Source organism: Pagrus major, chromosome 15, assembly GCF_040436345.1.
Source record: "Pagrus major chromosome 15, Pma_NU_1.0".
Lineage (NCBI taxonomy): Eukaryota > Metazoa > Chordata > Actinopteri > Spariformes > Sparidae > Pagrus > Pagrus major.
Window position 1 is genome coordinate 24,664,033 of NC_133229.1, and position 11,818 is coordinate 24,675,850.

Consider the following 11,818-nt stretch of genomic DNA (forward strand, 5'->3'; position numbering starts at 1 on the left):
CAGATTTACCTTTGATGAAGTTCAGTATGCAGTCCGACAGCGTCACCCTGTGGTCAACTAATGCACTGCAGCTGTGATTTTCAATGAATGACGAAAGGGATTTTTCAACACCATGAATCTCTGAGGGGGAAGTTGAGGCTGAGATTTAAGATCTGAATTAGAGATCACTTCATCAGAAGAAGGCTTCGTTGATCTATGCAACTCAAAAGCCACTTGAGCTGCCTAGATTTGATAAAAGCAGTTTGACTGTAGCGTTGTGTTACATTTTGCTGTTTAGAGTCTAGACACACTGAATTAAACATGTAATTTTAACTTTGATCAGTGGGTTTTGTAACTAAACAGGAAAGGCACTCTTGTTTGAAGCGGTGGGTGGCTCTTAAAAGAGCCTTTGTGTTGGTGGGTATCAGCGGGTTTACTTGGAGCTGGTGTACTTGGTCACAGCCTTGGTGCCCTCAGACACGGCGTGCTTGGCCAGCTCACCGGGCAGCAGCAGGCGCACGGCGGTCTGGATCTCCCTGGAGGTGATGGTGGAGCGCTTGTTGTAGTGAGCCAGACGAGAGGCCTCACCGGCGATGCGCTCGAAGATGTCGCTCACGAAGGAGTTCATGATGCCCATGGCCTTGGAGGAGATCCCGGTGTCGGGGTGGACCTGCTTCAGCACCTTGTACACGTAGATAGCATAGCTTTCCTTCCTGGACTTTCTCCTCTTCTTGCCGGTCTTGGTGGCTTTGGACACGGCTTTCTTGGAGCCCTTCTTGGGCGCTTTCACGGTCTCAGGCATGATTTGGCTCGATTACTCTTGCGGGTAACAGATAAACTCCGAGGGGTCGGAGCGCGGTACATAAGGGCGCCTGATGCAAATGTGACTGTGTCGTTACACGCAGAGGATTGGCTGAGTGTTTGATGAGACTGAGCATGCGTCAGCATATTGATCATGTAATCTGAAGACTCGTCTCATCTGACCTAAAATTACAAGTCCTGACTTTGTTCTTTCTCTTTTATTTAGAGGCAGAGTGAGTGGGTTAGGTCGTTGCAAAATTTACAATTTTATACAAATAAAGTAAGAGTCACTTATGGTAAACTACAGAACAGACCTTGAGCCTCATTGTGTGACCTTTTGATTCATTGTAGTTTCATTTTAGTTTGAGTTGAAACAGTAAATGTGTGAACGAATAATAAACAAGTTTGTTTAATAAACAAACTTGAGCTTTTCAGTTCAGATGTAACACTTTACAGTCTTGTGACACGAGCCAGTTAAATGTGTCAGGGATGTTTCAGCACAAACAAGTACAGAAAATATTTTATAATGCCTCTAAATAATATTTATTGTTACTTAATATTTAAGTAACACAGCCAGTCATTTAACTTTATCATAGATATTTTTCCAAAGGAAATAATATTAAATGAGTAGCTCACTAGTACTTAATACAGTATTATAGATCCACTCATTAGTATATAGATTATAGATATAACTTTTATTTAATGGCTGTGTTGAACACAACTCTCTAAACAGGCTCCATGTGTTCACTACATTAATGAGACGATCTCCCAGTAATGTAAAGAGATAAGTTGTGGTGGGACACTACTGATGGTGTGACCATTGATGCTGCCATTGTATATTTTTCATCTGATCCGGAGTCTGTATCACAGTAACAAATACACCAAAAAAACACATCACTGCCATGTTTCTATTATCTATTTGTTGTTTGCAGCAGTTTATGTGGGAGTTTCCACATTTTTTGTGTTTAAGCAATACAGGCATCTTACAGAAGGTGTTTATTAATTTTACAGTGTCACTCGTCTGGCAAAAACACGTGAAATATCTCAATGCATAAAGCCCACTATATGTAAGATAAGACAATTAAACTGTCACAGGGAAATTTACTAGACAGCTCCAACCAGATTAGCTGATGATCACCACAGGGCAGAGGATGTAAAAAACAAGAACGCTATCAGCTTCTATGTGGACTTTGTGAAAGTAAACTACACTGAACAGCTGTAGGACTATTTACACTAATATAATCACTGCTTTCCCTTCAGGTCCAGACAACACTATTGAGGGCCACTTTGATTTGCAAGAGTCATGGCCACTACGTGTCAGTCATTGAAAAGTTGTCGGTCCAAGTGATGTAGAAAAATAGATGTAATAATATTAATAACTAGTAAACATTTTCTTGGTATAGAGTAGAAGTAGAAGGAACAAGCTTTCAGTAGAAATCAGTGTGCGGCCCTTAAAAGGACCTTTGGTTTAGATGAAGAAGAGGTCGATGTTTAACCTCCGAAGCCGTACAGGGTGCGGCCCTGCCTCTTCAGCGCGTACACCACATCCATGGCGGTCACGGTCTTCCTCTTGGCGTGCTCGGTGTAGGTGACGGCGTCGCGGATCACGTTCTCCAGGAACACCTTGAGCACACCGCGGGTCTCCTCGTAGATCAGACCGGAGATACGCTTGACTCCGCCGCGGCGAGCCAGACGGCGGATGGCGGGCTTGGTGATCCCCTGGATGTTATCACGGAGGACTTTACGGTGACGCTTGGCGCCTCCTTTGCCGAGTCCTTTACCTCCCTTTCCTCTGCCGCTCATTGTTGCTGCTCAGATTTTACAAACTGAATGAATTTTCTCCTGAAGTCTCGGTTATTTACATCCTCTCTGAGGACGTGATTGAGGAGGGTAGGGTCTCTTCTTCTTTGGCCTGTCATCAGGGCTGATGATGAACTTTTTGGCACATTAGCGCCACCTACTGAACAAAAGCATGAATCGGGATAAAGTATTTTTTTCACCTGCTGTGTATGATGGACCACTTCACCACGTGTCACCTGTAGGAGCCCAATTAAATAATGGCCACGATTCATACAGATGTCTTTTGAAGATGTTTTTGCTCCCTCTCTGTTTCAGCAGACACCGTGAAAACATGTGCGCCTCTTGGACCACATGTAGAGTATCGTTACTCTGGAGTCTATGTTCCTCATCCGCAGCCATGTTGTTCTGACCCACAATGCTACTGACATGACCTCACCATACAACAACACATTTCCCACAATGCCATCAACTAAACTGCAATCACGTCACATTCTGCAGTAAGATCTTACATAAAGGGCAATATATCTTTAACAAACATGTTTGAGTACCCTTTAGACACATTTCTTATCAACCTTTTAATGACTTTATGAACCTAAATGATTATGCACTTATGACAGAAACATACACAATAAACAAATCAATGAAACTGTCTCTGTTGGTGTCACTTCAGCACCTTGGACAGCGACACAGGACTCTCAGGAGAAGAGAACAGAAGCTCCACCTGCACTCACCTGAGCCAGCTGAGACATGCACATATCTTTTTCTCCTTCTGTTTTATTTCTTGCAGATTAAGCACTTAGTGGACCGAGCCACTTTGCATATGTCAAAAAAGTTCTAGGCGTTTCTGATTAAATGCATTTGGGATGTGTGTATAATCATTTTATCAATGTATTTAGTGTCCATGTAGTAACAGTAGCAACAGAATCATAATGATTTTAATTGGGTTAAATACATATTTTCCATATAACCACAGCTGCTGTGACATGTTGTATTAAATTCAGTGTGTAAACAGTCAGAGTGATGGGCGGCTGGTAGAAATGGGAAACGAGTGTTTAAGGTTTATAAACAGGTAACAGATGAAGGAGCTGTCCATGGTGCTGGTGCACACTGACAGATGGCACTCATTCCCCTGAGAATGCATTTATTTGCTTTATGCATTTATTTGCTTTATGTATATTTTGATTTGTTGGTACATTGCACACATCACAGAAGAAATGTGTTTCAAGATAATAATGGGTCATTCCAGACCAACTCACCCAGGGCCTCACAGTTCATGTCAGGGATTTTCTTGAAAAAAAAAAAAAAAAAAACATGTTGCAACTTCTATTAAATTCATGAGACCTTAGTTATGATGTTATATCTCCACTAGTTTTCACTTTCCCTCAACCAAAATGTGGTTCTGTGTAGTATTAGACCTCCAGGTTGTATATCTGTCTGATACCTACTGAGCCTGTTTTTCATTGCGTCCTGGAAATGTGTTACAAGCCTTAATGGCTTGGTTTGTTTCAGACTTGATGATGTCATCTTGTCATCTGTGTCTGGAGATAATAATTATCTTAATTCCTTAGCTCAAAACACACATATACTATTTGACAATTTCAAACTCTCTCAGCTAATTTCTAACATAATCAAGTTGCATTTAAACCAAAATAATCCCACCTGAAACAGGTTTGAGTGGATAACTGCAAAAACAAAAAAACAAACAGAATTATTTAAAAGTGCATCTATACTCGGTTTCATCATTAAGCAGTTAGTGAGATCATGGAGCCCTGCTCAGTTTTCAAATCATACAAGAAGCCATCCGTCATGAAACAGCCTGGAGAAGTTCATTTTTGCTGTAAGTTCAGCTGAATTGTTGACGTCAGAAATTAATTTGGAGCGTTTATAATTGTGAAATATATGTGTATTGAGTGTGTCCAGATGCACTGAACAAGATGACATCATCTAGTCTGAAACAAACCAAACCATTTCAAGCTGTTACTTCAAGATTTCCAGAACCTAATGAAAAACAGACTCAATAGGTGTCAGACAGATACAAAACTTTGAAGTCAACACAATACAAACATCTACTGATGAAACAAAACCACTGAATGTGAGATTACAGCCAGTGTAAAGTGCAAAGAATTAGTTAGTTAAAAAAAAAATTATATAGTGATGGAGTAGTATAACATCTATATATATATATATATATATATATATATATATATATATATATATATATATATATATATATATATATATATATATATATATATATATATATTTAAATATAACATTTAAATATTTTTTGGGGGAAATCTACAGTGTTTATGGAAGTGTTTATATATTGCTCTGAAGCTGCGTGGCACTCAGTTTTTTATGCAGGACCAAAAAACTTCTGGATGTGACAGAACTACATAAATACTACACAAAACCCAGAAAGTGAAAACTAGTGGAGAGATATGAAGTTTTGAAAATGACAAATTCTTCATTCTGCTAAAAAAAAAGAAGACTTCCTGTAATTAATTTGATTACTGTAAACATTTAGTAACAACTAATTAAATGAATGAATGTTGCCAAGCCCAATCCAGTAAACCAATGTTTAAAAAACTAAGTGCTTGATGAGGTTAAGAATACACATACATAGAATCACTAAAAGAAAAATACACTTCAACATTATACTGAAGCCTTTGTTTCTTTCTAAATATATTGTAAGTGAAGCAATGTGACTAAGTTGAATACTTGTACATTATTTGAGTATTTCAGGGATTTTTTTTTTCTATATTACTCTCCACTACATTTGGAAAGCAAGTATTGTATGTTTTGCTTGACAACATTAAATTAATAACTTTATTCAGTGGTTACAGATTGAATGCTGCACTTGAGCCACAGTAGCACATTTTAAATGTATCTATTTTATTGTCAGTCAGATAAAATAAAAAGAACACTGATTTCAATAATCGACCATAGTGTACAACAGTACATGTAAATATACTTATATTGCCTTTTAAAATCAACTCAACTTGTTTGTCTCTTTTTTTAAAATTGCATATATTTTATTACTTTGTACTGCTGCCACCAGTAAGGCACACTATCTGATCAATATTTTTATTTTAGCTCTGTAGCGTCCAAATTCTCACTTTCAGCAACAGCAGATTATAAATGTTGTGTGAAACAATGTTTTTAATGTTCAGAAATGATAAAATGAACAAATTATTTTCGAAAAACATTATATGATGCATCCGATTAAACAGCAGAAGTATTATCAGTGTGTTTATATTAACAGTCGTCCTCAGCAGAGGACATGTTTACAGCCATGGTGATTAACTGACGGGAAGCTTCAGCCTTGATCGGTGTGTTTGCTGCCGCCACATTAACTCCAGTTTAACAAAAAATGACCACAAACAGATGGTTGTTTTTATCTTTAATCTCTGAACAAACATGTTGAGCAGCTAGAAATCACATTTTGATGGATCCCTGATGCATTTTAAACATTTTAGGGGAGAAATGAGGTGGAAAAGTCGCTGGGCAGCGCTGAGCACGGCGGTGAAAGTGTGAGGTTTGGAGGCTCCCTGAACAAAACGCAGAGAGCATCAGAGCTCAACATGACTTCAACATGAAGAGACACGAGTCCGCTACCGGCTCCTTCACTGTCAGCCTCCAACACCTCTCCCACAGTCAGTCCGGAGGGTTTTATCGATGAAGAGAAAACACAAGTGACACGACATTCAGCCTGCACTCAGCAGACAGCGGCCGGGTTGAGTCTCCATGGTTCTCATGGTGTGTTTAAGTGCAGCTCCGGCCTCTGAGAGTCAGTTCATTCAGACTCGCGTTGAGAGAGCAGGAACAAACCGCACAATGGCAGAAGAAGCACCAGCAGCACCGGCCGCCGCTCCGGCGAAAGCCACCAAGAAGAAGGCGGCCGCCAAGCCGAAGAAGGCCGGGCCCAGCGTCAGGGACCTCATCGTCAAGGCCGTGGCCGCGTCCAAGGAGCGCGGCGGCGTGTCTCTGGCCGCCCTCAAGAAGGCTCTGGCCGCCGGAGGATACGATGTGGAGAAGAACAACTCCCGCGTCAAGACCGCCGTCAAGGGGCTGGTGGTGAAGGGGACTCTGGTCCAGACCAAGGGCACCGGAGCGTCCGGATCCTTCAAGATGAACAAGAAGGTGGCCGAGCCCAAAGCCAAGAAGCCGCTCAAGAAGGCTCCCGCTAAAGCCAAGAAGCCCGCAGCTGCTAAGAAGCCCAAGGCGGCAGCGAAGAAAGCAGCAACCCCCAAGAAATCCCCCAAGAAGGCGGCCAAGAAACCCGCGGCAGCTAAGAAAGCGACCAAGAGCCCCAAGAAAGCCACCAAGAGCCCCAAGAAGGCCGCCAAGAGCCCCAAGAAGGTGGTGAAGAAGGCCGTCGCAGCCAAGAAAGCCCCCGCAAAGAAGGTCGCCAAACCCAAAGCAAAGAAGGCAGCACCCAAGAAGAAGTGAGCGGTCTGAAGTCTGAGTACAAACAACAAAAGGCTCTTTTAAGAGCCACCCACACCATCCAGAGAGAGCAGCATCCTGTTCAGACAAGTACGATCAGATTACTGTACAGAACAATAATGAAACATGCAGCAAATGTAACGTTGTTTTCATGATGAATCTGCTTCGGGGGGGAAACATGAAGTGAACCACGTGGTGTATTACTGCAGGTCCTTTTTATTGGCTACTTGTCTGAATATAACGAAATAATGAATATGAGCGGCGACATGTCTGGAAAGGTCAGGGTTCACTCCGGAGACACCAGCGGCGTCCTTCACTCAGGTTCACCCGGTGTTGGCAGCAGGAGGACGGTCAGCTCCTCCCAGAGCCTCGCGCTGCGCTGGAGGCTGATTTAGGGACCGTCAATAAATGACACTATTGTTTGTTTGATTTACACAGAAACAATGTTTTTTACATGCTGACTTGATTATATGTATGTTGATGTATGTATATGACTTATGTGTTATATACTTATTTCCAAATATATTTTTAAAAGACTGGCTATTTTTTTTTTTTTTTTTTTCTCATGTCATGTGACGTAGTGTCTCCAAATTAATGTTGAATGGTATTACTACACAGGCCACATGTTTTAAATAGATTTTAATACTCATGATTGATGATTATTTAGTAGTATACATTTATTATTATTATTATTATTATTATTATTATTATTATTATTATTACTACTACTAGGCCTACTACATGTTACTTGATATTTATAATAAGACAACTCTTCACTTCCTCTTCACTTGGAAATAAATGAGCTGTTTTGTTCCATAAATATCTCAATGTGTCAGCTTGTCTGTGTGGATGGAAAAGGTGAGAAATAACTCACTGCGTCTGTTCAGGAACATTTCTAGTAAGTGTCTCTTAATGAATTGTTAATGAATCATAAAGGTGACAGACAAAAGACACAGACAGGTATTTTCCCCTTTAACAGTAAATTAAGTCCCTCACACTGTTGAATATTTACGTTGGAAACAGCTTCTGGATATTATGTAGAAATATTATTCATATATTATATCACCCGAAAACGACCTGTGGACAGTCAGACATCATGCTTCACTACAGTTAATGTGTATACCTGTATAATATCTCAGACATGAAGAGAATACACACAATAGGTGCAGGTGTTTCCTTTGAACTAATTTATCATTCAGCGTCATCAAGGCAAACTCCATGTAAACAGATGACAGCAGCATTACAGCGTAGACTACTGTAGCATATAGTACTGTAACAGTATATGTAAATTTATAGGATGTAAATCATGTACTTCAGTGGGCTGTAATCTTGAGTCAGGCCTACTCATAGTATCGATTAAAGTATCCAACATTTAATATCAGATGTTAGGTGGATTGAGCTCAAGTAGCCTCGTTTTACCTTCAACTCTACTAAAGTGATGTGTAACCTCGATTTCTACAGATAGTGACTCATATACAAGTTCATCAGTAACATGAGGAACATGGCTCCTTATCAGCAGAGTGTGTGGCTCTTAAAAGAGCCTTTGTTTGTTGGTCTGTTGCGGGTCTTTTACTTCTTGGCGGCCTTCTCGGTCTTCTTGGGCAGCAGCACAGCCTGGATGTTGGGCAGCACGCCGCCCTGAGCGATGGTCACTCCGCCCAGCAGCTTGTTGAGCTCCTCGTCGTTGCGGACGGCCAGCTGCAGGTGACGGGGGATGATCCTGGTCTTCTTGTTGTCGCGGGCAGCGTTTCCAGCCAGCTCCAGGATCTCAGCGGTCAGGTACTCCAGCACGGCCGCCAGGTAGACGGGGGCTCCGGCTCCGACGCGCTCGGCATAGTTGCCTTTGCGCAGCAGCCTGTGGACGCGGCCGACTGGGAACTGGAGCCCGGCACGGGAGGAGCGGGTCTTTGCCTTTGCTCGGGCCTTTCCGCCGGTTTTGCCTCTTCCACTCATGCTTGTATGTTTTCTAGAGTCGCTGCTCAGAGAAACTGTGTCACTCACAGCCGCCACCCTCCTTTATATGTGTGCGCAGCGCGCGGGAGAGTCCCTGTCGGACCAACCAGAAAAGAGGCTTCAGCAGAGGCTGCCGGCCCGATTCTGGCGGACTTTTTGAACACGTCTCTCTCCAATGAGCAGCGGAGACTCGGGCGGTGGGTCGCTCTTCTAGGCGGTGCTGAGCTCCACGTGGAGCCCCCAACCAATCAGAGGGCGGAGGATGACGCAGCGTCACTGATCACAGCCGGTCTCACAGCTTAAAAGCAGCGAGTCTCCGCTCTCTTCACGACTCTTTTCCTTTTTAGAGAAAGAAGAAGCGATGGCAAGAACCAAGCAGACCGCCCGTAAATCCACCGGAGGCAAAGCCCCCAGGAAGCAGCTGGCCACCAAGGCTGCCCGTAAGAGCGCCCCGGCCACCGGCGGCGTCAAGAAGCCCCATCGTTACAGGCCCGGTACCGTGGCTCTCAGAGAGATCCGTCGCTACCAGAAATCCACCGAGCTGCTCATCCGCAAGCTGCCCTTCCAGCGCCTGGTCCGGGAGATCGCTCAGGACTTCAAGACCGACCTGCGCTTCCAGAGCTCCGCCGTCATGGCTCTGCAGGAGTCCAGCGAGGCTTACCTGGTCGGCCTCTTCGAGGACACCAACCTGTGCGCCATCCACGCCAAGAGGGTCACCATCATGCCCAAAGACATCCAGCTGGCCCGCCGCATCCGCGGAGAGAGAGCTTAAACTCACCCGAGACCTCCGAGACTCAACCAACAACACAAAGGCTCTTTTAAGAGCCACCTCACTCTCACTGAAAGCGCTGCTTCCTCGGGTGTACTCATTATTTGTATTTATACTATAATATGCAGTATTTGCGCTGAATCATACAGCTGGGGAGTCACAATACAGGGGAGCTGTTCTGCAGTACACTTCACAAATCATTGACATTCAGGGTCTTGGGTCATACAAAATATTTAACTTTCAGATGAATAAACAAAGATGTTAGTTTTTCCACAAGTGAATACCAAGCTGATCTCAGAGGAAAATAAGGTCGCCAGAACATAGTTTGAAGCTAGGAAGGTGGCAGGGTCCGCCACATATAAACAAAGTGAAACTGTATGACACTGTGTTGTCCTTTAAAGTCAGTTTGTTTATTCAGACATGAAAACAAAGTTTATTTAGTTTGTGTAGGCACAAAAAAGAGTCAATGAAGATCTTTCTCTAGTGATTAAAATCTCTTCTCCAAAACTACATAGTGCACCTTTAATCGTATTTAAATAAAAAAAGCATATTACCTTCAAAAAGGCAAGTGATTTATAATTTATTTCTACAAACGTGTTGATGGAAACATAAAGACGTAATTAGATTACAGACATAATCAGTAAAATTAGGATTATTTAAAGGATTAATTATTTAAAATAAAGTAATACAGGCGACTAGTCTGTAAACATGAGCTTCACACATCACTCTGGTCTTACGTGAAACCAAACAGTTATTAAAAGTTATTAAGATTAAATAAAAGTCATCTCAGACATTTATTTTCTCTCGACTTTATTCGCACATATTTGGTATTGATGTTATCCAAAAGTAACTGAAAGTAATGAAGTTACATTACTCTTCTATTGATTACTTTGCTGACTACATTTATAACATGTAATCAGTAATGAATATCAAATATATGAATATCAAATGATATTAATATTTCCAAGCCTACATGTTCTGTGCCACATGTCCAGTTCTACTTATTATAGTAGTTGTGGGAATAGTATATAAACTACACTCTATATGATACAGAAATTTCTTTTTTTGCTGCTAATCATCTTGTGTGACCTGCCCTCTTCCAGGTCACCATGGTGGAGAGGAGGTCGTGTGGCCCGGGCACCACTTGGCGATGCCTCAGCCTGCTCAGTCGTCCTCCTGGATCCACACACTTTACATATATTATATAAATTGTGTTAATGCAAATTGAAGTTCAGTATGTAGTCTGATTGGTAAACAGCATCACCCTGTGGTCAACTCATGCACTGCAGCTGTGATTTTGAATGAATGACTAAAGGGACTTTCCAGCACCATGAATCTCTGAGGGGGATGTAGAAGTTGAGGCTGAGCTTCAAAATCTGAATTAGATAAATTTCATCAGGCATCAGTAGAAAGCTTCATTTATCTACTAACCCCAAAGCCAAAAACTACAACATGTAATTTAACTTTGATTAGTGGGTTTTATATCTAATTAGGAAAGGCACTCTTGTTTGAAGCGGTGGGTGGCTCTTAAAAGAGCCTTTGTGTTGGTGGGTATCAGCGGGTTTACTTGGAGCTGGTGTACTTGGTCACGGCCTTGGTGCCCTCAGACACGGCGTGCTTGGCCAGCTCACCGGGCAGCAGCAGGCGCACGGCGGTCTGGATCTCCCTGGAGGTGATGGTGGAGCGCTTGTTGTAGTGAGCCAGACGAGAAGACTCACCGGCGATGCGCTCAAAGATGTCGCTCACGAAGGAGTTCATGATGCCCATGGCCTTGGAGGAGATGCCGGTGTCGGGGTGGACCTGCTTCAGCACCTTGTACACGTAGATAGCATAGCTCTCCCTCCTGGTTCTCCTCTTCTTCTTGCCGGTCTTGGTCGCTTTGGACACGGCTTTCTTGGAGCCCTTCTTGGGCGCTTTCACTGTCTCAGGCATGATTTCTCAGTCAACGATACGTTGCGAATGATACACCGCCTTGGTCAGTTCGCCCTAAATTATGCGCCGATGCAAATGTAACTGCGTCGTTGCTCGCACACGATTGGTGGGTTGCTTCGGGCCAAACTGAGCATG

At 42.7% G+C, this 11,818-nt stretch overlaps 6 protein-coding genes across 6 annotated transcripts; 2 read left to right on the forward strand and 4 right to left on the reverse strand.

The window, feature by feature from the left end:
- Positions 1-314: 314 nt before the first annotated feature.
- LOC141009095 (histone H2B-like) lies at positions 315-781 on the reverse strand. The gene has a single exon (XM_073481504.1). It carries the CDS (start codon positions 779-781, stop codon positions 413-415), a length of 369 nt encoding a protein of 122 aa, XP_073337605.1. The 3' UTR covers positions 315-412.
- Positions 782-1,761: 980 nt separating this feature from the next.
- LOC141009804 (histone H4) lies at positions 1,762-2,583 on the reverse strand. The gene has a single exon (XM_073482513.1). It carries the CDS (start codon positions 2,581-2,583, stop codon positions 2,272-2,274), a length of 312 nt encoding a protein of 103 aa, XP_073338614.1. The 3' UTR covers positions 1,762-2,271.
- Positions 2,584-6,387: 3,804 nt separating this feature from the next.
- LOC141009290 (histone H1-like) lies at positions 6,388-7,566 on the forward strand. The gene has a single exon (XM_073481817.1). The coding sequence runs from the start codon at positions 6,418-6,420 to the stop codon at positions 7,030-7,032; it is 615 nt and encodes a 204-aa protein (XP_073337918.1). The 5' UTR covers positions 6,388-6,417; the 3' UTR covers positions 7,033-7,566.
- A 1,032-nt stretch (positions 7,567-8,598) lies between these two features.
- On the reverse strand, positions 8,599-8,982 carry LOC141009094 (histone H2A). Its single transcript, XM_073481502.1, has one exon. The coding sequence runs from the start codon at positions 8,980-8,982 to the stop codon at positions 8,599-8,601; it is 384 nt and encodes a 127-aa protein (XP_073337603.1).
- On the forward strand, positions 8,614-9,827 carry LOC141009092 (histone H3). The gene has a single exon (XM_073481500.1). It carries the CDS (start codon positions 9,344-9,346, stop codon positions 9,752-9,754), a length of 411 nt encoding a protein of 136 aa, XP_073337601.1. The 5' UTR covers positions 8,614-9,343; the 3' UTR covers positions 9,755-9,827.
- A 1,473-nt stretch (positions 9,828-11,300) lies between these two features.
- Positions 11,301-11,683, reverse strand: LOC141009565 (histone H2B 1/2-like). The gene has a single exon (XM_073482221.1). The coding sequence runs from the start codon at positions 11,681-11,683 to the stop codon at positions 11,315-11,317; it is 369 nt and encodes a 122-aa protein (XP_073338322.1). The 3' UTR covers positions 11,301-11,314.
- Positions 11,684-11,818: the final 135 nt, after the last annotated feature.

Bases quoted from the DNA above. Each gene is read 5' to 3' on its own strand.
- LOC141009095 (XM_073481504.1), bottom strand. From the start codon at position 781: ATGCCTGAGACCGTGAAAGCGCCCAAGAAGGGCTCCAAGAAAGCCGTG.
- LOC141009804 (XM_073482513.1), bottom strand. From the start codon at position 2,583: ATGAGCGGCAGAGGAAAGGGAGGTAAAGGACTCGGCAAAGGAGGCGCC.
- LOC141009290 (XM_073481817.1), top strand. From the start codon at position 6,418: ATGGCAGAAGAAGCACCAGCAGCACCGGCCGCCGCTCCGGCGAAAGCC.
- LOC141009094 (XM_073481502.1), bottom strand. From the start codon at position 8,982: ATGAGTGGAAGAGGCAAAACCGGCGGAAAGGCCCGAGCAAAGGCAAAG.
- LOC141009092 (XM_073481500.1), top strand. From the start codon at position 9,344: ATGGCAAGAACCAAGCAGACCGCCCGTAAATCCACCGGAGGCAAAGCC.
- LOC141009565 (XM_073482221.1), bottom strand. From the start codon at position 11,683: ATGCCTGAGACAGTGAAAGCGCCCAAGAAGGGCTCCAAGAAAGCCGTG.